Consider the following 25,859-nt stretch of genomic DNA (forward strand, 5'->3'; position numbering starts at 1 on the left):
ATATTTAAAGTTGAAGGTCATGAGCTTTCTTGGCTATAGCCAATTTAGACTTTGGGTCCGATATTATTTGATGTTCGTAAGGGGAACTTTTAGTGCCGTGCAATAGTAGTGTCCATTGCTTCAAGTGACCAGATTGAATTTCGTCACCTATTAAAAAGTGTTTTTTTTTGTCGGTTAAATTATCTGATTAAAATTAATTGTTTTAGATTTTTTTGTTTAATATACTGTGATACTTTTATATGAGGTGACAATTCAGAAACGGTCGTTTTTTTTGGTTGTTATAGACAAAAAGATGGTGTTCACCAAATTCATTTTCGATTCGTAATACTATTATTAAGATTGTATTATAAAATATAATATGATGCGCAGGTGGATGATAGACTGGGGTGGGGGGATAATGTGTAATTCTACTGAACTACATCCATCAGTTAGTTAAATAATGCGCATTTATTTTTTTCATAATAATTCATGTATGAAATATTTAAATAATAAATAAATAGTTAACCTTTAAATTTGACTTCCATTGTCCATCTTCCTTTAGGATTTTCTCCCCACGTGTGGGTCGTCATGAAAGGCCATTTATAGAATCCATCCTTAAAATCATCGTCGAAAGGTCTTCTGCTCAGAAGCATGGATCTGTGAATAGTGTTATTTTTGTTTTAGATACAAATTTACTTTCTAAATAAAAAATTTGTATTTTTTCTAAAATTATCAAGAGAGAACTTGCAGAAATATCTATTTACAGGAATGGCACAGGTTTTTAACAATGAATTAAAATCGGTCGTCCCACAATTATTAGTTTATTCAATTTAGTTTGGTTTACATAATATTATTTTGTAAAACGTATTAAGATTCGTTGTTCTTTTTCTTTTCATTTTTAAAAACAATTATTTTATATGTACGGGATAGGCCTCTTTTATTGAATTTATTATATATAAACTTGGATGTAGTGTTGTTAAATAGCCCAATTAGGATTTTAGTTAAAATGTATGTGAGCATCGAGATTTGGCAAATAGATGTCCAAGCATTTCTGCCAGATACGAGCCTTTAGGCTTACATAATGTCCTTTTGGTTATAATATTAATTGTACCGTTTTTTTAAATCGACCCGAAGCAGCTTTTTAACAACACTACTTGGATGTTATGTTTTGAAAGTTGTAAAAAAAAAGAAGAAAGTCAGGGAAAAAAGGATGAAAGTTATATATGTATAAATTTTTTTAAAAATATATACCTAGTTCCACTGGGCGATATGAGATATATGGTGACGTCTCCTCTTCTGGTACTGTTTAAAGTTATAACGCACTGAACGTGTTCCAAGAAATTAACTTCATTTTGTTTGCCCCTGCAACTATCAGTGTCTATATGTAATGTCAAAGAGCCATGAGATGGGATTTGACTTATAAGTTAGTTTATTTAATTTAAATTAAATTAATGATAAATAATTGAAATTAAAAAAACAAGATGTTAAATTATTGGAGGAAATTTTTTTGAAATTCGTAATTTATCTTTATTTCTTAAAATTTTCAAATAATATAAATTTATCCATCTATTTTTGATATCATTTACAATATCATATTTACAACACATCGGTGTATTATCAATTTTATCTCTATTCTACATCGTTAAGTCTATTAGTTCCCCTTCAAAAAAATGCATTTAAAATAAAGATTTTTTTTCAAATTAAGCAAACTATCTTTCGCGCCTAGAATATTTCCCATGAACAAAAAATACTTGTATTTTGGTATAATAAAATAATGATTTTGACATTTTGATATAATAAAATAATGATTTTGACAGGTTAATATGAAATAATAAATATTGTTTTATAAATTATTATCTCTAAGTACCAACCATTAGTTTCTTAAAATATAAAAATTAATTGATTAAAAATTTTGATGACAAATGATCTCACTGGGCAGGTTAAATTGAAACTTGTTATTTTAATAGTGCTTTTTATAGATTTAAGTGTATTTGAAATTACCGAATGTCTTTGAATACCCCAGCCTCACAATGGAATCTGAGTGGAACTGGTTTCCATGTTTTAGCTAATGCTACCATAGCCCCAGCGTCCAATATGCCGTAGCCAAATAAATGATTGAATTCTAGTCCCACTCCATTTCTTGTCCAGGGGAATTCCCCTTGACTGTCGTACAAAGAATTGCGTTTCGAAGTGAAGACCGTCAAATGTTGAATATCTCTCCAAGTTAGGAACGGGCTAATTTATATTCAATTTCAAAAAAAAAACTTTTATAGTATTTGCCATTTCCCGGCTTTAATTAATTTGTTGGGGCTAATATAAGCTTTCTTTATTAAGATTATTTGTAAATAGAATTTTTTAAACCCAATTCCAGTTAACAACACACCTAATAAGGATGGCTAAAATTTTTCATATAAAGATTTAAGATAAAATAAAAAAAATTATACTATATTTTCAAATTGTAAAAAAGAAAAATCATGTATATGAGTTTCATGAAAATTATTATATTAACTTTGCTTCTAGGGCTAAAGCAAAAACACCGGCTGCTTCAGGAGCTGCGGCGGATGTTCCAGAATGAGTCTTGGTGCATTTCGCATACAAATCAGTCGTCGCCTTTTATTATCACAATGTGGTATAAGTCAAATTCATTTTTGGCTCTATTTTGAGTCGATTTTTAAATACGGTCAACTCAATATTTTATTTAGAAAAATATTAGGCGCACCTAGAGATTTTTCTCATAGATGGCACAAAGGTTTGGACAGCTATTACTTAAATTTTGGGTGTTAGGCAATATTTTTCTGGCTAAAATATTGAGTTATACGTTTTTAACAATCAGCTCAAATCGAGCCCTTCACTTTTGGGGCAGGGTTTCTTCTCAAATATTTTAAAATTATTAAACTTTGATATTTAAAATTTAAACCATAAATGTATTTTAATAAGATGCTAATGCTTCTAAAAAATGTTTGACAGAAATATGCTCATGAAAAGTTTTAAATGCTAATTTAAATTTTAACCCGTCAAAAGTTATTTTTTAATTTTTTACATTTTTACCTAATAATTTTTTTTATAAAAGTTATTCAGACTAAATATCAATTCTAAATGATAAAGTAATCACAATAATTTTATCATGTATAAAAATATTGATAATCTTTGGTAATTAAATGTATTGATATTAAATTTTAATTAAATATGAAGATCTGTGGCAGGTTTTAGCTGGGTGCGTATTAGCAGCCATTTTAAGACAGGGATTTATTTTTGAATAAGAAAAAATTTAACTACATTTTTAAGAACATTAAAAGCCAAGATCTAGGGTAACAAATTTGTATATAAAGATGAATGCCCTATTTTTTTGTAAATTATACTATAGTCTTAAGTGCCAAAAAGTTCTTCTGATATATATTATCATTTTTTTAAAAATGAAGAAGTATTATAATACGCACCGCAAAATAGTAAAAGGTACCCCGGGTAATTCTTAAATTTTCTTTTTTTAAAATTTTATATTCATTTAAACATTTTGGAAAATTTGCTTCATCTATTTTTTTTTTATAGAACTTCCATTCTTTATGAACAATATAACCCCGGTCTCCTTTAATTAGGTTTTGTTCCGTGCTATAGATAAAATTGTTATTACTAAAAATTTTAAGGGATTAAGATCTTTTTTTTTTTGGTTAAACTAAATATATATATGCAGTAACTACTTTATTTTGAATGCCAATATATTGTAGAGATAATGTAAAAATTAAGTAGAGGAGACCGGGGTTGTATGGTCCATAAAAAATTGGAGTGCTATAAAAATTAGATCAAGAAAATTTTCCAAAGTTTAAAAGTATTTTTATTCTTTACATATATCTATCTCTATAGTAGAAATAAATATCTAAGAAAATAATCTTTTAGATTTAAAAATGGAAATTTAAGAATTAAGTGTCTATTATCTTTTCGCGTTGCATCGTCATATCGTTCTTTATTATTAGTTCTTATATATAGAAATTCTAAATAAATAAGTGAGAATAAATTGTCAAATATATTAAATTCACCAGGTTCACTTTATTATATATCACCAGATATAACTTGCTGTCATCTTAAAGCTGTCATATAATTTAAAAGAAATAAACCAATAATTCTCATATTATCATTTGGGACCCTAGAAAAACTAGTGGCTTCTAATGTTCTTATAAATTTAGTAGAATTTTTTCATTCCAAAAAATCCCTGTTTAAAAATGGCTAATACGTACCCGTCAAAATCTGCCCCAGGTCTTCACAATCAATTAAAATTTAATTTAAGGGATATTAATTTAACATGAATATTGGTAATATTTTTATACATGATAAAATTGAGTTCATTTTAGCATTTACAATTGATATTTAGTCCGAATATCATTTATAAAATTGGTAAAATGTAAAAAATAAAAAGTTATTTGTGACGTGTGAAAATTTAAATTTGCATTTAAAATTTATCATGGAGCAATAATGTAAGTAACATTTTTACCTACCTAAACATCTTATTAAAATATATATTTGGCTTAAATTTTAAATCTCAAAGTTTATGAGTTTTAAATGATTAGAAGAAATTACCGGCTCCCACTATCTCCTGTCACCCCTAAAATGTAAAATAATTTTTCCATAGATAAGTTTAATAGTTATGGTTTCTATAAATCTTTTATTTAGGTTTTAAAAATATATATTTGTAAGGATGTGGTACAAAATATCAATATATTTAATTCACAAACTTTTAAAATTAATCGAAAAAGAAAAAATAAGCTTTTTTTTAATATAAAAATTAAAACGTGTCCAAAATATAATTCTAGAAATTTAAAAAATTTAACATACGATTTTATTATAATTTTAAAACTTATGAAAGTTTTAAAAATTCGGTGAGAACCAAAATGATATAAAATACTTACCTAGACTGAAAATTCTTATATTAAAATGCATTTTGGAGCGTTATTAAATTGTATATCAGCTGATGACGCGTCATTATAGTTTACTATGCAATTATTTTTATTATAAATAAAACCTACCTTTGTAAATTGTTTATATGGATACACAATATGGCGTGCCACCAGCTGATTTGCAGTGATACTCATTTAAACAAATAAATCGTCAATCTAGGTATTTTATTAGGTCACTGGTTAAAAAAGAACCTTATAGATCCCCTAGCCAATTATCTAAGCCCCCTACCCCCTTTATTGACGCAAATTTAGAGGGCCCTGGGTGGAAAAAATTATTTAAGAAAAGGAAATAAGAAAAGAAAAGATCGTTACCACTCCTGAATTAGGATTTTTTCCCCCGTTGCTGAAAGTGGAAGCGAGAGTAGAAGAACAAGATTCGTCGTATCTGGCATTCTCTCCTGTATTTATAGCGCTGTTTATGGAAATTGTCCACATACTTGCAGCGTATCCATCACAATTGCAATCATCATTTTTGCCACCGTCTCCTGAAGCCCATACGTATATATTGCCTAAACCATTTCTTCCCTAAAAAATGTATATTTTTTGTTTAAATTTAGATTTTATTAATATTAAGTACTGTGTGAGAGGGACTATTTCTCAAAATGATAACAGAAAAGGCTTCTTGTTCATTATAAATTATTTTTAAAAACCTCATTAACTCCTTTGACTATAGCTCTCATGGTTAAATTTCTAGGCCCATCTACTGTCTTGCCATCATCTGTAGGTCCCCAAGAAGCGCTGTATATGTCTATCAAATTAGGTTCGTGCCCCATAGAATTAGCTTCTATCAGATCCGTCATATAAGGTTGATCCAACATTCTTATACCTAAGATATTTTATTTCTCACAGAAATAAAATAGAAATTCGTAGTTATAAAAATGGCTTTAGAATAAAATCATTACAAATTATGAAATGAGAAAAAGAAAAAAAGCAATATAATTTAAAATTTACCAGCAACTTTGGAATCATAAGCGATACCGACCCCGCAAATTCCATTATCTCTTTTGGCAGATACCTCACCGGCGCATCTTGTGCCATGGCTTATTTATATGTTTTAAAACGATTAGTTTGATAGTATATTTAGCATAATAAAGGATAAAATTTGACATAAAAATTGAGTGAGAGCTAAATACAAGCTCATTGGGATTAATATACAGGCCCATGTCTAAAAAAATTGATTGCCCGAGCTTATTTATCCTGCATTCACAGTTTGCGCGAATTCGCGGCGAAGTATACAAAATGAGAATGCACGGTCATGCTTCATTTAGATATATTTTTAAAAGACGCCTACTTAGGTCGCTAAAAAATAGGAATTTGGCTACAAAAAATTAGAACAATAACCTAAATAGAATTGATTCACCACAATAAATGTAATGAAAGATGAATATTATGAAGAAAACAAAATGAGTTAAAAAGTAGATGTTTAATAAGTTGTCAAAATACCTATTAAACCAATCATCAGTGTATCTTGGATACGGATAAGGGTCGTTACTGCTAAAGTCGTAACTGGCTTTCGCGTTCTGAAAATATTAAAATAAATATAAATATATATGTGTGCAAAATAGAATGTTTTATGAAGACTTACAAAATTTTCCCTGAGATCTGGATGAGTGTAATCGATCCCTAAATTTATAAATAGAAGTAAAAAAATATAAAATTAAAAATTTTGTATGACCCTTTTATTTAACTTTTTCCTCATTTTAATTTCTAAATATAGAGCGGTGCGATACTCTTAGCTAAACGAAGTTCAATTGTTTGCCAGTGTTTATTTTTTTGAAATTTAAGCATCGTGATGAGATGTGACGCTATTAGCGCTCTATAAATAAGGCCTTAGTGCTACAAACAGTCATATGTGTTCGCTCTTACCTAGGCTATGTAATAGGCTGGATTCGTATAAGGATCCGATCCGATATGACTTAATAGCTGAGCGATTTTTAAAAGTCTTTTAATTATTAATAAAGAAAAATTGACCATATAGGTAACAAATTTTAAAAATATCGATCAGCTGTTAATCCGAGCTCATATACATAATAATATAATGACTTAGGGCTAAAATGCGTTAAAAAAATGAATAATTTTAAGCCATGCTTAATGATCTATCTACAATCTTTCATCTTCCTTTTATTATATTTACTTTTCCACTTTTTTCCATCATAATTTTATCGATTATTTATTTTTTTTTGAAAAAATTACCATCATCCATAATGGCTGTAGTCACATTTTTTCCAGTCACGCCCATAGCCCAAGCAGCTTCTACGTTTAAATCCAAATACTTTTTACCCCCATTTTGTCCCGTGTTTTTCTGAGTAACGAAGAAAAAAAAAATAGGTAAATACGAAAATCGCAAAATTGTTTGTAATTTTAAAATTTCCGTTATTATTGATTTAGAGAAAAAAAAACAACTAATTTTAGTTTTCAAGAGAATTGATTCATCTATATTTTTGCCAATAATAATAATAATATCATAAAATATATCTCGTAAAAAATTTTATCTTTTAATCCAGAAATTAGTATTCGAAATCCTAATTAGTTACAACAGCAATTTATTTTATATATTTTTTTAAAATAGATTTCTTATATTTGATAAGTTAGGAAAGAACCCAAATTCGACATAAAGTTCCATTATATAGTAAAATATTTCGTATAGCATTATCCACCCCAACTAATCCCATTAAAAATCCTATCCACCCTCTTCATAAATTAAAAAATAATCAAAAACTATCCTCATTGATATTCATAAATATAAAAAGAACATTTTCCCCCATAAATTCAACCCTGTGATATGGAAAGGGTTAAAAACTTGATTGATAAAATGAATATGAAATTACATAGTACAAGCAGAAATGTTATATTAAAGTTAATAATAAGAAATGGAAAAATTTATGGATTTATATTCATTTTTTCATTCTTCGGGATGTAAAAAAATCAATTTTTTAAAATCGATTTCGATTATTCAAAAAATGAAAATTAATTAAAATATTTAAATTAAAAAAATTTTAAATTTAGTTCTACTAAGGTTATCTCCCGAAATAAAAGGAATAGAAGTTGATAAGAAAAAGAAGTAATAAATCGTTTTGTGTAAAAAAAAAAATTTCAACTCACCAAATACCATTGATCTCCAAATAGTGGGTCATTAGGCTCCTTGATGGAGTTGGGCTGAGGCAATTTCAATTCAAGAGCTTTATAACCTCTCTTAGTTCTTATAAATCCAGGCTGTCGTACAACGTAATGAACCTTTTTTTTTAAATGTCACAATTAAAACGCTATATTGTATGATGAAATGCTAATTTTAAAAAGGAAATGAAAACCTAGGAAAGAGAAAAATAGATATTATAAAAGGGAAATCTAATTGATTCAAAGCCTTTTTTTCCTTCTCTTTACTAAATTTTAATTAATATTATTTTGTGACAAATATAACAAGGATATAAAAAAATATATTTAAAAAATATTACATTAAGATGAAAATAAAAGGTTTTAAAATTTTATGATATGTTTCAAAGATAAAAGAAGATAAGAAGAAAAATAAAATGAATATTAAATTAATTTATTTTTTGAGCTCAAAATGGTCACATCAAAGTTTTTTGTTAGCATTGAAAGATAGGATTATTCTTAAATATAAATTTTATTTATAATGTGTTTATTGATTCCCTTTTCGTTAAATTATATTTCTCCGAATTCAATCATGAAATCTAATTTTAATTTTTTATTAAATGATGTATCTTCTTTGAGTATTATTTCTTAGAGGAAAAACATGATTGACCTTTGAGATTTCACGAATTACAATTGGTTGAATTCTGTCAGTTAGTTAATTTAGAAATGAGTCATCATAAGATTTCACAATAAGGGAATGCGAAGAAGTTTTGTTAAATAGTTCGATTCGATTTTAAAAACTTCAAACTTGATATTTTTTTCCAGAAAAATACACAAACTTGAAAATTTTACTCATGGAGGGCACAAAGGTTTGGACATCAGCAAAATCTAGAGACCTAGAGGATCGGCTCAAATCGACCCGTTTAACGATGGGTCTATTTTTCAAAATGGCTTGATTAAGATTTAACCAAAATAGTTTTTCATAGATAGATCTGAAGATTTTCTCAGAGATGGCAGAAGGGTTCGAATCTCTATTTGCCAAATCTCGAAACTATATTATTATTTTGGATAAAATCTTGATAGGGTGGTCCTTAAAAATCTACCTAAACGGGCTATTGGGAAGGTTAAATAATCGTATATTTATATTTTAACTTCCTTATGATACAGCAAGAGTGATAGCTACAAATTAGTTGAACTCATAGGATATTTGTAAAAATATCATTTCACATCTAATTTTAACGTTAAATTTTCAAATTAAATTATTAATTTTGTTCGAATATGAATAAACATTTATTCGATTAGGAAAAAAAAATCAAATTTTTTGTTAAAATTATTCTAAGATTTTTACGAAATAATTTTAACATGTTGCTTTTTGATAATTTCTTTAAAACCGTTTTGGAACACTTTATAACATTAACTTGCTTATTTTTTATTTTCAAAAATGTTTTATTATATAAATTATGAGAAATCAATAATTATACCCTAACAAAGGTAATAAATTTATAAATTAAAAATATGATCAAATTTATTTTTTTAAAAAATGTAATTTATATTTTTATACTTAAAAAATCGAAACACAATTATGCTTAATGCCTAATTTAATTGACATTGGTGATAAGTTGATAAAAATAAATCCTCATAAGAAGAGGAGCCGATTGTAAACAATATGAATGCAGAACAGATAGTGAACCTGAAAACTGCAAGAGCATTATAAAATGTAAAGAAATAATATCGTCGTCATTCATCAATAACAGGCTTGTAGCCAATGTGAGACAGGGAGGGGGGGGTGGCAACTTAGCAAAAAATTTAGATAAAAGGTTTTATGAATTATAATATGCAATATATTCAATTTCAAATATGTTATATTTTATTTTAAATTTAAGCAAAAAGTTATATTAATTTTTATATTTCTTCCTTATATATTAACTACTTTTTCCTACAAATATTTAAAGCATATTTTCTTACATTTTTTTGTAAACCTTAAAAACTGATGGATATAAGAAAATTTTATCAACCAAAAAACCTTCCCGATTATAATTGATTATTCATCTTCACAATCTGATGCACAATAATTGCAAATAAAATTATTAAACAAAATAAAAGAATCTAAAAAGATAGATAATGAAGAAATAAGGTCTTCAAGAGGTTAGTAATGATTAGATACAATTTGCTGAATTTTACTTTTAATAATTCTTGCACTAAAAAGAAAAAAAAACTGCAAAAAGCATGTCCGTCACGATGAAGCCTTTAACCCAGTTGTTAAAGTATTTTTGGATCTAAAAGATCCTATTTTAATGCCCTTAGAGAAATCAGAATGGTCAGAACCAGATACTTCATCTGAATCTGATACATTATTAGATTCTCGACTTTCACCTAGGCAAACAATCGCCAATATATTAACGTGGACTCAATGAGAATTACTATTAAATAACCATTTTTATTCTATTTTTGACTCAAATTAATGAACGTTGTGTACCACCAAATGGCTCTATCCAATTTTTAAATATTACCTAGATAACTGTCTTAGGATATATTAAATCTAGATATTACTATTAAATAATTCACTCAATTTTATTCGAGGTAATAAATGCATCTGAAGGCCATATCTGACTGCCGATTAATTTCAGAATTTCAATCTTGGTATGAAAAAGATGAAATCCTTCAAGAAACACCATGGAATCATGATTATTATAAAATATATAATTTTTTCCAAATCTTTTTAAATTACTTTATATTTTGGCAACAAACAAGTACAAATCAAGGACCTTTTCTTCATTACGTAGAATAAAAACTTATCTCAGAAGTACGACATCAAATTATTTGAATGAAAGAGCTTAAGATAGAGATTCAATCCTATTAAAAAAATGAGCGCAATCGCCAAAAAAAAAATTAAATTTCAATTTTATAATTATTGTAATTTTTGATAAGATGTAACCCAAGACAAACGCCTCAATCCACAGAAAGAAAGAAAGAAAGAAATTTTTAGACGAACTAATAGTTCCTATTTTAAGAACACAATTTTCAAATTATATTTTTATTTTAATGTATTTTAAATTTTTAGGAATAATATTTTTTAAAAAAACCCACTCAATAAATGATTTAAAGTTGGTAACCAAAAAAAGTAAAACAACATCATATTATCGCCATAACAAAATTTCATTTAAAAAAAAAAATATGAAATAAAAATATTGTATAATAAAACTTGAAAATTATTTGATTAAATCAAATTGACCTATTTTAAAAAATATTCTTCTGACGAATTATGAGCGGTAAGGTTCGGTCCAGATTCATAGATCTCTTTAGAAACCGAAAAAAAAGGTAAAGTAGTCTTCTGAATTCGTATTAAACTTAGGAACTTAATAAAATCTAGCTTATATCGACCATTGGCCTAAAGTAATTATATTCCATCTGATTTCTAAATTCAATCTGAATGCAATCGAATATTATATATTTTTGGAGGGAGGGGTGGGAGAATTTGTTGTAAGGCAATTATAAATAAAATCAACGGGTCCAGCCAAACCTAAAAAAATATGCAAATTGAAAAGTATTTTTAACCTGTGGATCATATTTTAGATTTTGCCACCTGTGTAAATCATCGATTTGGAGTTTACTTTGCCTCCTAGATCTACGCTTGCCTTTGTTAGTTGATAAAGATACAATCTCCTTGGGTGTCTTGGTGATTGATAACGATTTGAAATTGTAATGGTGAGGATGACCACTTATCTAATATAAATAAAAAAAATTAAATTTCAATTGCTCATTTTAAAAAATTTATTAAAATGACAGTATGTAATTTTTTTTCTTGTATTTTCATTTTTTCTTAAAATTAAACCCAAGATAAATATTTCAAAATTTTTTTTAAAAAAATGTTATATGTATTCCAGCCTATTTAGAAAAAATAACATCCCCTAACTAATATTTAGAATTGTTTTTTTTTCAACGGGAATTATTACTCCACATTAAACTTTAGTAAATAAAGTTGAGATAATATACTCAAAAAAAAAAATTTTTTTTTTTTGATAAATATATATTAGAGGTTGGTATAGCTCTGCAGGCCGAGCAAAAGATCGGACAACTTGGGGAAAGTATTTTTGCGGACCGCACCCGCAAGTTCAAATTAATTTAATCATTCCTTTAATAAAAATTTAGTATTGGGCAAATGGACAACTTGCAAATAATTATCTTACGTGCTGGGAAAAATTATTGGTGGGTCCAAACTGAAATTTTCTAAAACACTATAAAATTAAAATTAAAAATGGAGGAAATAATTAATTAGCATAATAGGCTAAACAAAATTTCTTTTAATACTATAATTTTGTATTTATATTATTAAGAAAAAAAGATCATAGAATTTTAAATCACGTGATTGGTTCTCAGGACGCCTAGATTTAATTTAAATAAGAAGTTATTTCTCACTATTAAAGGATAACAGTTTAGCGAAGCCCTTTGCTTCAATAATTAGAATCGGGTATCTTAAATAATACAATGTGCAGATACCCAAGACAATATATACTATCCTAGATTAGCGGGTCATTTATTAAAAAAGTATACATTCATTGAAGTCCGCGACAATCAATGTTATAGACTGTGCGCCATAGTGGATGCCATTGAAAGGCTTTTCGTTTTAATGCGCTCTAATGGGGACTTCAATGTAGGTACACTTTTTAGTGATTTGTCTCTTTGAAATTTATACACTGTAAATTATTATAATAGTAAAAATAAAATATTATTATTCTTCTATCACATTTTAAAAATTTTAAATTATTTGTATCAATAATTTGCGCATTTGAATTTACTTATTAATATTAAGTGGTGTAGGAAATGTTATTTTTTATATCTGGATATTTTTTAATCTAATTTAATATAATGTTAGTTATTTTACTATTACACATATATATTAATCATTTCAAAATAGTAAAAAAATAATTGCTTTTCACTTTTTTATATCTATCGAATGACTTTAATTTTTTTTAAAAATTTTATAAAATAAATCCATTATCTTGTTGGATACAAATATTGAATTTAAAAAGACACTTATTAATTTTATTTAAAAACGGGGAAAAAAATGTTAGCACATAGGAATGTATTCCCTGCCCCCTTATTGAAATGTGGGATGATTTTTTTAAAAGCTTGAACTGGGAAGTTAAGTTAATAGTCTTATGTGGAACTGTAGATATGGGAGAATTATAGTGGCAAATTCCGTATTATCCCATTCATCGGAAATGCCGTAAAATAATTCATTATAAATCAAAAAAAATAGTAAAAAGAGAATGATATAGTTTCTTCAACATATTCTTAACATTGTGGAATATAGAAGTAATTCCAATCAAACCTAAAACATTTATATAAATATAGAAGGGATAAATATTATAGAAAAATTTATAAGTTTAAAAAATATTACATATTAATAAAATTTATTGTTTATATATAATACAGTTTGAAAGATCGATCATAAAGGTGTATTTAAACATTTTATCAACTTTTTGTACAAATCATTATTAATAATATAGGTTAGATTATATATTTTTCATTAAACCATCATTAAATTAATGATTCCCAAACATGGTGCAAGTATATTTAATTGTAAATCACAAAACCAAAACCAAAACAGAGGTCGAATAAGCATACCTATAAAATTATCCAAAAAATTTTTTTAATGGCATCTGTGTCATAATTGTTATTTTAATACTATTTTTTATATTTCTATTATCATACACATCTCAAAGATTGAATTATTTTCTTTTCTCTAATTTTTTTAATTTCAAGATTTTTTTTTTTATAAAACTCTTTCCCCTAACATTGAAGTTGAATTTTATCAAAGATTTTTAAAACATAGAGGGAAATGGTTTAATATTCATAGAGTTTTCGATTTGAGACAATTTTTGAAAACGGCCCGATAAAGATTTTAACCAAAATAGGCTTACATAATATTATCTTGATTAAAATCTTAACCGGGAAATTTTTAAAAATCGACTCAAATTGGGCCGTTTAACAACATTAAGTATTCGCGTAATGGCTTTAGGATTGTAATATCAAATCCCTGGCATGCATTTACTAAACTTAATATGTTAAAGATTGACATATAAATATTTAGGTACTTTGGAAGTGGAAAGCTTTAGGCCCATTTAGAGCAGGCCTTTACCCAGATTATATAAAAATATTAAAAAGCCTTTTTGTGAAAACTTTAATAGTGACATACTATATACCTTAGAAAGGAGGGGAGTGGAGGAAATGCCTGCCTTTCACATTTGGCTTGCTCATAAAGATTGATGTGTTCTTTTGGATTACATTTCAAAATTTTGAATACACCCATCTAAGCTCACCTCTTTCCCATTTTCAAAAAATCCTAGGTTATACAACATTTCTCCATACATTTTTTCTCATTAAAAAATTCCTATACATTCCAAAAATGCCTTTCATTTATCCTCTATTTCTATTCCCTGACATGTTATTTGATTTGAGATTTTGAGTAAATCCCTTACAAAACAAAACTTAACCTCAAATTTTGACTTACTTATTGGATGCAAGTTTATCTCCCACCAAATTTGGACTTATATAGGCCTATGATTTCTTGCTTCACTGAGCATTGCAGCTTTCCTCTTGTCATAAAAAAGTCAGCTAATTATCAACACTTTTATCATTACCAAAAACCTCTATCTAATGATAGCTCTAGATCTATGGAAAACAAATTCTCGCCTTTATTTTCTAGACAACTGGAACTTACCCTTAATTCAATATTCTGTTCAATTCCTTTTCTCGAATGCTGTTTCGAAGGCCACTTCTTGGATCTTTAACCCAGTTATCACCTCCCAAATAAATCAAGTTAGTAATCAACAATCTAATACTTCATCTCAGGTTATGAATGTGTCGAAGCCATCTCAAGCTCTAACCATTGTTTAAACGAAGTATAATAATCTCTTGTTTAGGATATGATATCGTCACACCCTCATCATGCGAAATCTGTCAATTGCATGCTTAGTGGCATGAATGGCTGCCTTTTGAGAAACGGCAATTTTTATACCACTGTCGATGATGCTAGATTATCCGTTCTGTCATATTCCAACTAGTGATCTGCATCGGGCCTATCTTTTTAACCCCGGCCCGGCCCAAAATTTTTTTTAAAAAAGTTTATCCGGCCCGGCCCGAACCCGAAATTTTTTTTAAAAAATTTACATACCCGGCCTGGCCCGAATTTATTTAAATATAGAAATTAATTTTTATAATTACTCAAAATAAAAGACATATGTTATATGTCGTTTAGTTTCAATAAATAAAATCAAATATTTTTATTTTACATAAAAAATTCAATATAAAATTGATAAATTAAGATATATTTAAAAAAAATTCCAAGGTCCGACCCGAACCGGGTCCGAATTTTTTTAAAATATTAAGCCCGCCCCGAACCCGATTGTTTTAAATATAATTAGGCACGAGCCGGGCCCGAACGGAATTCGGGCCGAGCCGGGTACGGACCGGGCCTAACTTTGCAGATCTCTAATTCCAACGACGTTGGAACCCTTAAAATTTAATTTCGAAGACAATATTAGGCCCGATAGAATGACTCCATGGAATGAATTCCATTAGCCTGGGATAATTTATGCATTGATTGCTTTATTGGTTAGATCTTCCCATTGTTTCCCACACAATTGGTGATTTCGGATCTGTAGCTGGGATTTTTTAAAATCCCTTAGGGCTTAATTTTAGGGAACTATAATAACGGTTTTCAAATGCATATCACCATGTATATCAATCAGAGATCTGCAAACCAGGCCCGCCCCGGCCCTAAGCTCTGCCCACGAGCCGGGCCTATATTAATTTTTTAAAATATATCTGGGCCGTGCCTAAAATTTTTTTTTTAAGAAAAATACCTGGGCCGGGCAATATATTATAAAACCGAACATTTTAAATCGCCGCCATATTAGCTATAAATATTTAATATAAATATAATAGATTTTAAAAAAATTCGGGCTGGGCGGTGTAAAGCCGGTCTCATCAATTTATTTTGTCATAACTAGAGGCACCTTAGTGTTTATAAATTTTATTATTTTATTCTTATTTTTTTTTAAAATGATTTTTTTTATTTTGAAAAGAGTTTATTACACATTATACTTTTTATATTGGTAATAAACGAATAGATAAGAAAATTCTTGTAGAATTTATAGGAGAACAGGGGATATTTTATTCTAAATTCAGGAGTAAAGTAACTGATCTTTACAGTTTCTTTTAAACGTAATAAATTTAATCAATCCGCTAGAAATTACATCTATTAAAATAAATCATTTTATCAAATACAATATAATGGAAACTACAACAATACTGAAATACATTTTTGGCAAAATCATAATTTTTAAATGTAAAAATAACGTTTTCGTCAAATGATCCTAATATAAATCATTTATTTACCCCGTTTTTCAAAATTTCAATGGTCTAATTTTTCCGGAGAGGTATTCCAATATTATTTAGAAAATATTTAACCAAATCAGTCAATCATGTAACATATTTCACATATTGGACAAAGCAATACTCTTATTGACTAGTATATTTTTAGCCGTTTTCAATTTTTAGCTTGCTAAAAAATCTGCTAACCCTAAGTGGTTAATCGAATTTTAACGGATTTTCTCCTGCACGCCTCTGTAGATTGAGCCTTCATTTAATCATTACCCAACTGAATACGCATTTGACTCTAACATACAGTATAAATTACACAAATAAAACGTATGTCCAATTTTGCTTGATTATTAAGTTTGAAAAACCATTTAGACATATCCTTTTTTAAAAAAAAAATGATAACTAATACTTTCCAGTTAAATTGTAAAATTCCCCTTAAATTTTAAAACAGAAATATAATACTAATGAAGTTGGTTTTAAAAAGTGTAGGTATTAAAAAAAAAAAATTTGGCAGTAAAATAACATATAAAAAAGTGAAAAGTAATTATCATCAATTATTTATTTGTTTTAAATTCCAAAAAAAAAGAAGTAAATTAGGCGATTCATAAAGTTAACATTAAAATTTAATCATTTTTGATATCGATATTCGATAACTTTTATATGAAAAAGAATTTTGGAAATAAGTAGAGAATATATAAAGGTTAACCGTTTTCAAATACCAAAAATTAGGTAAACTTCTATATCGTTTTTGCAAGATGCATTTTGTTGAACATCATGATATTCAGTCGATGATATGTAGTAGAGGGGTAAAAAGTCAGGAGTATATGCTTCATAAACTAGGATTTTTAGAAAATTCCAAAATTTTTTTGAAAAAACTCGATTTTGTGACTGAATCAAATTCTAGAATGTAATATACCCTGAGTATTTTTTTTTAGTTTATAAAGGTATAATTAGTAAAAATTAAGGGTAGTGTGAAAATTTTACTACATGTTAAAATCTTATTCTGGCATAATCAGGTCCTTCTCGAAATATAATTTAAACTTTAAAGATTTGCTAAAAACGCAGATCGGCTTAACAACCATCTAAGACATAAACAAGAGTTAAAACTTTTCGATATTAAAAATGATATTTATTTATACAAAAAATTTAAGTTATAAATAGTTTATTGAAAAATTTGTTCTCTAACAATAACTTTAAATTATTTCAAATATATTTTTAAAAAAAATAATTAGAGATATTAATATTTTTTTATTTAAAATGAAAACAAAAATATATTCATTTTTCCAATATATTCAGGCCAAATTTTTTTTTATTGATTTTTAAATATTATTATATATCCTTTTAAATAACATAGAATAATAATATTTATAAAAACCTTTATTTTTCAAATAAGGAAACAAAGACTATTAAAATGTTAGTGAAAATAAATTTTTCTTCAAGGTTACATAAAAGTTAGATAGTGTTTTCATTTAATATTAACTTTTTCGAAATGGTTTTATCAAGAGGGATTGAATATGTTATGGTAAGAAATTTAAAAATTGTGCTTATTTTTATGAAAACTTTGAAATTGATCAATAATTGTAACATGAAACTTACATTTACAATATTATATATATATCCTATAATTAATTATATATTTTTTTTAATCAGTCAAAAGATAGCAAATGATTTTTATTGTTCAAATTAAAAAATTTGGAATATAATATATTTCTTTAAAAACAATTAATATTAATTAGTTATATAGTTGTAAAATATTACGAATTTTTGTTAATTATGATTTATTTTGGAAAATAGATATTAAGATATAATTTGTAAATTTTGATTAATAAGATATAATTTATGGAAATCATTCCTTCCAAAAATCTTAACTTCAACTAACCAACAATGAGCTAACTCACACAATAGGAATCGGCCTAAATTGTATAATAACCTTTCTTCATTTCTGCTCTGGCTGCATAATCCCTATAGACACCAAAGGAAGACACAGCTTATATTGCAGATCGTGCAAGGGACGAATTCTCTAGCACAAAAAATACAATTCCTTGATCATGGAGCAATGAAATCTACCCAAATGCCCGCACTAGAACCACCAGGACTTTTTAGATCCGATGGGAAATGGTCTGACAGAATCACCTGATCCCAAGTAAATGGGGCCAATTTCTGGGGACTATTCTTATATAGATCCATTAGCTTTATCAAACCAAGCTCCAAACCTACTTGAGCAAAATAAACAACATAAAATTTCCAAATATTCGGAAATATCAGATTACATCTTTTCCCAATAATATCTACTACATAAACTCATTATCCTTCTTCGAGGATTTAGGATCTCACATCCGCAAGAATACTAGCGATCTGAAAGAAGGCTTCTTCCTCAGAGAGAGACTGGCTATAGTTATCCTTAAAGACTTTTATTAATATTTAATTTTTGGAAAGAGGAAAAAGTTGTTAAAGGGGTTATTAGCATTTTTTTATAATAAAAATTCCTAATATAATTTTAATTATTTTTAAAGAAAAAGTTTATTAAAAATAAAATTTTAACCCATAAATATTTGATTTTATTTTTTAAAATTTACAATAATATTTTTTTACGATTTGTGAGCATTTAAATTGTTGTTTATAATATAAATTTATGATCAATTTCGGTGTTATAATAATTATCATTATATTGGAATTATAAAATATGGAAAATAAAATTCTACAATACATTTATATATAAAGTTTAGGATCCTCTGTCCATTAACGTTTAACAACATCAGTTAAACAATTTTTTCAGTTCACCAAAACCCTTTGTGCAGGCTTAAAAATTTATAATATATTTATTTATTCGATTTCATTTTGACAAAATCATTTTCGAATTAAATAAATATTTACTAATTTCGATATAAATATATGTTTTACTAATTTTGATTTAAATAAATCTTTCTTGATTAAAAATCTTTTACTAATTTCGATATAAATATATGTTTTACTAATTTTGATTTAAATAAATCTTTCTTGATAGTTATTAATGAATTTATCCCATAGTTGAAGGAATTGAGAGGGAAAATTTTCTTCCACGATAATTTGTTGTGTAATCTATAAATTTGAATATGGAAATTGGACTATGAGAACAATATATCGAAAAATATCATTTGCATATCGTCTTAAATTATAGTAGAACAAATAGCTCTTAATATATATAGTCTCGATATTTAAGTTAGAATTTTTTCCAAAGCTTTAATTTTAGAAAAGAAAGCTAATGGTGGAATCATTCTCCGATTGTTGAATCCCAATATCATACAAATCGTTAAAAATATTATGTCATATGTCTTTCCCTCACATTTCTTCAATATTTATAATTTCTAAACTTAAAGCCAATGTACGTAAAGAAGAATATTCTTCAACCCTAAAATCTTACTAAATTATACAAAAACTTGTTAGCCACATATTCCCATCTGTTGATGTTTAATTTTGATGTGGAAGCTATTTATTTCAAACTTTGCGTTTACAATTTAATAATATTTAATTAAATTCTTAAAATCAGATTTTTATTCATGTTGATGTTATATTCTTCCATGCAAATTAAATCCAACATGTTTTCAATATATTTTTTATCTAATTAATTTCTTCCAACGACAACCCTAAGTTATTAAAAAAATTTAAATTTCAGGGATCATATTTTTTTAAATGTAAAATAACAAATAAAAGTTGTAAATTTTTTTAACCCGCCCGCCCACATTTTAAATATTCATCTTAATCAGCCCAGCCCGTTCTTCACTTAGATGGGCGGCCGCGGGTAAGCGGGCCAAAAACCGGTCCAATGCATACCTCTAATCCCAACCACATTACATGTGTTTGTCATATTTTAAACCTTATGAACCTTATGATAGAACAGATTTCCATGAAATCTTTAGAACTACACTTAAGTTAAATTTGTTAAATATAGACCTATGCGCTGATAAAACTATCGACGGCCGGCGCGACTTTTAAATTCTAATCGGGAGGTCGCACGTCGCTTTTTAACCCGCAGTCAACATCGGCGGTGTGAATTTTTTGTAATATATATTTTTATTAATTGGCAATTAAATTCTTTCTAGAAAAATCTAAAATTAAATTCAAAATAAAATAATACAATAATATCGGCATTTTTTAAATTTTTTATTAAAAAGTGAACTAATTAGAAAATTTCAATTTTATAATATTATAGTTATCATGTATAATTATAATTTTATTTTAATTTTCCGGATATAAGATGATCTTCTTGAATTTAAAGTTAATTTGGGGGTAGAAAAAGCTCTCCCACTAGGTGTGCGAGTTGCCGGAACACCAATTTATTTTTGGTTAGCCTGGAAAAATTCGAAAGTTCGATCCACTTTTCCCAAAAATTTTGAACATATATATATTGTGTGAATGACGTTTTTTCTGAAGAATATGGCATTATTGTTCTAAATCCCTTAAAGTGGTTATAACGTGTGCTTATTATTGAATGTTTATTTGTTAACCTTGTCAATTAATTTGTAATTAATATTTCTTCTTGGTTTTCAATCTCTATATTTACCAATCTAATATCATCATACCCTATAAGTTTGCAATTTTTTCTATTAGATATTTTTTCACAATTTAAAATTTTTGAAATCTTAGAGCTAAAAGAAGAAGAGAACCTAAACCCTACAAAATTTTTGAAATAAAAAGTAAATCAAATAAATTAAAATACTATTATTTGCAGAACAGAAAATCGTAAGGCAAGTTTTTTTAAATATACTTTTCTTAAGGAAATAATTTCCAAATTATTATCATCATTTATTTATCCGATTTTATGAAAAGTAATTCCAAGTTCAATGTAGGTCCTTATAGAAATTCGACTGTTTATTAAAACTTTGAAAGAAAAATTAATAGTTCTTCTATGAGATCTGATTCATAGTTTGAAAGTTTGATATAATGCTTGCCAATTCACTTCAAATAATTAATTAATTAGATTTTATTGATATGCTCAAGCATATAATATACTATGCTAACTAGTGGGGACATTTAATTTTAAAGTTTTTGAGTGTGATTCTATTTCACTGGAATGGCCAATTTAAAAATTCAGTACTATCAAGATTTAACTTATCTAGATCTATATTGAATTTAGTCATTTTTTCTTATGGCATTTTATACAATTACAAGAGTGATATTGATTAATCATTAGAATAAAAATGTATAAAATATGAAAATTATTTTAAAAATATTTATACCTCATTCGTGCGATGTACAGAGGGGGTTTTTAGTGTGATCACACATTCAAAAAGTATTTATAAAAAAAACATATTTTTCGTGAATATTGTTTAATCTGATACTAAGTAGGTAAAAATAATAAAGAGATTTGTTGTTATTGTAATCCTAAAAAGTTCTCTAGTTAGACTTTTTAAAATACGAATTTATATAATTTATTGCAGTGTATAAATCTTATGGTATTATGAAAATCAATTACTACCACCTTTATCACGAAGATGTTAGGAAAGTGATCCTATCTTTTGGATGCGATTCTTCAACTGGAATTAAAGGAAGAAATTTGTGTTATGGAATTAGCTGTAGGAGTCATTTTATGATCTACATGACCAAAAACATTTACTTCGTTAAATATTTTAGTATTTTTTTAAACAAAAATTAAGCCTAATTTATAAAAACCGCGAGAGTAGAGTGACATTGTTACTCACATAATATAATGCTAAATTATGCATCCATGTTATCATTTAATTACGCATCGCTTAACCATCATCGCTGTTACTGTAACGAAGCCTTAATTCTTTTAAACAATAGAATATTGAACAATATATGTATTTAGTCTATGCGCAGACAGTAAAATGGCCCCTACAGTTGACTCTTAAATATTTACATCTTTAATAAATGGATCGTTAATCTAATTAGCCTATATATTATTTATCATTGTTAATACATTCGAGGTTTTAGCTTTTCAAAAATTTTAAAAAGGGAAAAAGTAGTATGAAATGATAAAAATAAATAAAAAGACAAATTTAAATGTTTTTTTAGATCTGATTAAAAAGTTAAAAAAACAAAATAACGAACCTGTCCCAGATTTGTCATAGAATAATTGCGAGCAATTGAATTCGGGTCGGAGCAGCTTTGTTTGAGCACCACTAGAAAATGATTAGTCAGAATTGGCTTAATCCCTTTAGTCCCACTAAAACTGTCTAACCAACCAATCGCGAGACTTATTTCAGAATGCACGTGTTCTAAATTAGTCACATGAGGATCAATCACATGATCATTGGCTTCCGTGATTGGCCAGTGAGATAAATATAAAATTAGCCACAAAATTTGGAATGTGGCATAGCACAGCTTTGACAGAGAATTATACGTTTTTACATTTGATTTCAAGGTTCTTTCAATGTTAATAAATGAAAGATTTTTGAGATGATTTCCTATTATCATAAATTTATCATTCAATTTCGGTGATAATAAAAACACTAGTTAAAATTTAGCTTTCGATTTTGAGGAATTTTATGGGTTTTTGCTTAATTCTTTCAAAGTGATTTGCGAAATAAAATGTAACGATGATTTCTTGTATTTAGGCTTAGTGTGAAAATTATTTATTTTGGATTATATCATTATTATCATTCATTGAGTTTTTGGGGGAAATATCTTCTTTAAAACTTACCTATTTTTAATATTATACAATTAAAAAAAAATAATATTAAAAAAAATACAAAATTATATATCTTTTTCCGATTTCCCAAAAGTTTAATCAAATTAATGAACAATAAAACAACATAGCACAATTCTGTTTATACAAATAACTAAAAATTTTTAATAATTAAAAGTTATTTTTTTTTATAATTGCAATAAAAGAAAATGATATTTTTTCAAAGATATGGTCCATAGAATTACCATGAGACGTTATTGCTAATTTTTGAAGATAATGCTAGGCCAATATATCTAGAATTTGAAACACCGAACCTTAAGAACTTATATTGATAACTTCTTCAATCTTGGATTAATATTTTACTAATGACCTCCAATTCTTTATGTATCTATAAATGAGTTACTTTGCTCTATATTAATATTACTACTCTAAATACCACATTTTATTCTAGATTTTCAAAATGATCCTTTTTAGATACTATTCTCAAAATGACCTTATTAAGAGCATAAAAAAGTTTCATGGGGCTCGAGCTCCTATGCCTCCTCCTTAGTTACGTTATTGCTTTAGGTGACTTCCTGGTATTTGCTCAAAACATGTCTTAAATGGCAAAACTGGTTTTCGGTGTGTTAGATTAAGAATTTTTAAATATTTGTATAAGGGCAAACCTGTAACAATCTAAGGGCTCTACGTAAGTGCTTGTATTCAAGACAAAAAATTTAAAGCCTTCATGACAAGATTGATTAATGATGGCTAAAAATTAAATTTTAATAGAATAGAAAGTTATCTTCATATGAATGGTGCTAGCATTTTAATGTGAGAAATTCCGAATTTAAGTTAAAATCACTAATTTCTTATGCATAGACTTCACATATAAAATGCCCATAGATAATCAGGCAACAATCAAGGAGTCATGTAGATAAGATAATCATCACGGCTCATAATACGAATAAATACATACAGATAAGAACTAAAAGAGAAAGTTTCGAGTGGGATTGAGGAGATATAGTGAAATGACTAGCAAAGGAGAGAGGATTTTAAAGATTTTTCAGGAATTGGAACATACAGAGTGGTATGAGGGGAATTTGGATATATTTTATATTGTTAACAATGATATATATTAAAGTCAGGTATCATGTAATGCGTTGCTATAAGAAAGAGCACATGTTTAAAAAGTCTTATTCTAAAATAAAATGGGGAAAATTATCAAGTATTAAATCAGACATATCCTGTTGAGTTATGGGAGTCAAATTTAATTGATAACTCTCAGTGTCTATTTGAACATGAAGGGCATTTGCCTATATATTAGTTAAGAGATAGGGTCAGGATTGACTTTAGCTATTTACTTTAATTGGAAATTATTCAGATTTGATATTTTTTAAATATTCTAACCTATCATAAAAGTAGAAAGTAATACATTTTTAAAAAAATATTTCATTTAGTTATCTTTCTATATTATGTAAGGCTAAGAAATAATTTAAGAAGTGTGACATATCATAAAATGTGTGCAGAAGGGTTTAATCAGTAATTTAACACGAAGAAAAAAAGCCCGAATGTGAAATATCAGATAGTGAAAGAGCAAAAACAGGCGAATAAGAAGATATTATGATAGAAGTCAAGTTTGATAATTATTGATATGGGAATGTGATAACTAAATTACTAAGAATTAGCTCGGTGGACTGGTGAGTTCTACGAAAAGTGGAGCTCTTAGGAATGGTTTAAACGCCTTTTAAAAACTTACACAAAACAGTAGCATGACCAAGATTTTCCATGGTGGTGGGGGGGGGTTGAAATTAACTTTAACCCGTTTGATAAATAGTTTAATGAAAAACATTATTACAAAATGATAAATTGGCAAGATTGACATCATGTTAGAAGGAAAATTATAGAAGCACTGAACAATATGTAAAGCATGATTGGTATCTACTAATCATCAATCAGTGTTTCTAATCAATAAATAGAACCAGTTACAAGCCAAATGAAAACTACAGCACGCCTAAGGCTGAGTCTTTATTATTGAATTTTAAATTACGATTCAAAAATCAATTACATCTAAATACATAAATATTTAAATCTTATGTTCTTTATTATAGATGTTTGTTCATTTCAGCTTATTTAATAGATATTATACAAAATTATATTATTAAATCTATGTCCAATATGTTTAACCATATAAATTATAGTATTAAATTTATAATTGTTTTTTAAAAAAAAGTAAAATAAGATTTCTTGGGTTATTCCCTCCCCATTTAATAAAAAAATAATAAAATATTACAACACATGTTCCTTATTCGTATGTTAAATTTAGATATATCTTTAGAAAATATACAGAATTAGGCATAAGTCCTTACCTTTAAATAGGCATTAGAGCCATATAGATTTAAACAAAAATTGTATTGGATTTTTTTTTCTTTAAAAATTGAAGAATTAAGAGTTTCATAAAACATAACAATCTATGTTATAGAAAATATTCCAAAAGGTCTGATGAGAGTTTATATTTATTATAACTATTTCTCATTAATTGTAATGTATAATTAATAATATTTGAATATAGAGACTTAATTAATACAAGCATTTGATGTGATTTTATTTTTTTTATTATTTTTTAAATTAAAATGTAATACATATTTTTTTTAAAAAAAAAAAAATTTGACACTGAAATATAACAAGTTATAAAAATTTTAACCTTTAAAAGTAGTGATATATTCATAATATGACTGGATCGTCAAAATTGTTGCTTCCATTTCCACTAAGATCTTATGCAATATATTTAAATAATTGAATATTGAATTTTGGACCTTTCGGAAAAGAAAAACAAAAAAAAAACAAAAAAT

The 25,859-nt window shown here is 26.9% G+C and overlaps 1 protein-coding gene across 1 annotated transcript; it reads right to left on the minus strand.

Annotated features, from left to right (window-relative positions):
* LOC135929019 (neuroendocrine convertase 2-like) lies at positions 1–25,859 on the minus strand. Its single transcript, XM_065465510.1, has 15 exons — positions 25,712–25,859; positions 22,452–23,043; positions 11,571–11,738; positions 8,028–8,159; positions 7,119–7,227; positions 6,511–6,548; positions 6,369–6,445; positions 5,877–5,965; positions 5,576–5,751; positions 5,238–5,450; positions 2,489–2,589; positions 1,981–2,214; positions 1,231–1,395; positions 506–636; positions 1–147 (listed from the first exon to the last, which is right to left on the minus strand). Exons 2-15 carry the CDS (start codon positions 22,815–22,817, stop codon positions 5–7), a joined length of 2,142 nt encoding a protein of 713 aa, XP_065321582.1. The 5' UTR covers positions 22,818–23,043; positions 25,712–25,859; the 3' UTR covers positions 1–4.

This window comes from Gordionus sp. m RMFG-2023, chromosome 4 (genome assembly GCF_954871325.1).
Source record: "Gordionus sp. m RMFG-2023 chromosome 4, tfGorSpeb1-WG-v2, whole genome shotgun sequence".
Taxonomy (NCBI): Eukaryota; Metazoa; Nematomorpha; class Gordioida; order Chordodea; family Parachordodidae; genus Gordionus; species Gordionus sp. m RMFG-2023.

Excerpts from the sequence above, each read along its gene's own strand:
- LOC135929019 (XM_065465510.1), bottom strand. The coding sequence starts at position 22,817 with ATGATAATAGGAAATCATCTCAAAAATCTTTCATTTATTAACATTGAA. Across the intron at positions 5,752-5,876 it reads TTATGATTCCAAAGTTGCTG|GTATAAGAATGTTGGATCAA; the intron begins GTAAATTTTAAA and ends AAAATATCTTAG. Across the intron at positions 5,451-5,575 it reads TAGTCAAAGGAGTTAATGAG|GGAAGAAATGGTTTAGGCAA; the intron begins GTTTTTAAAAAT and ends TACATTTTTTAG.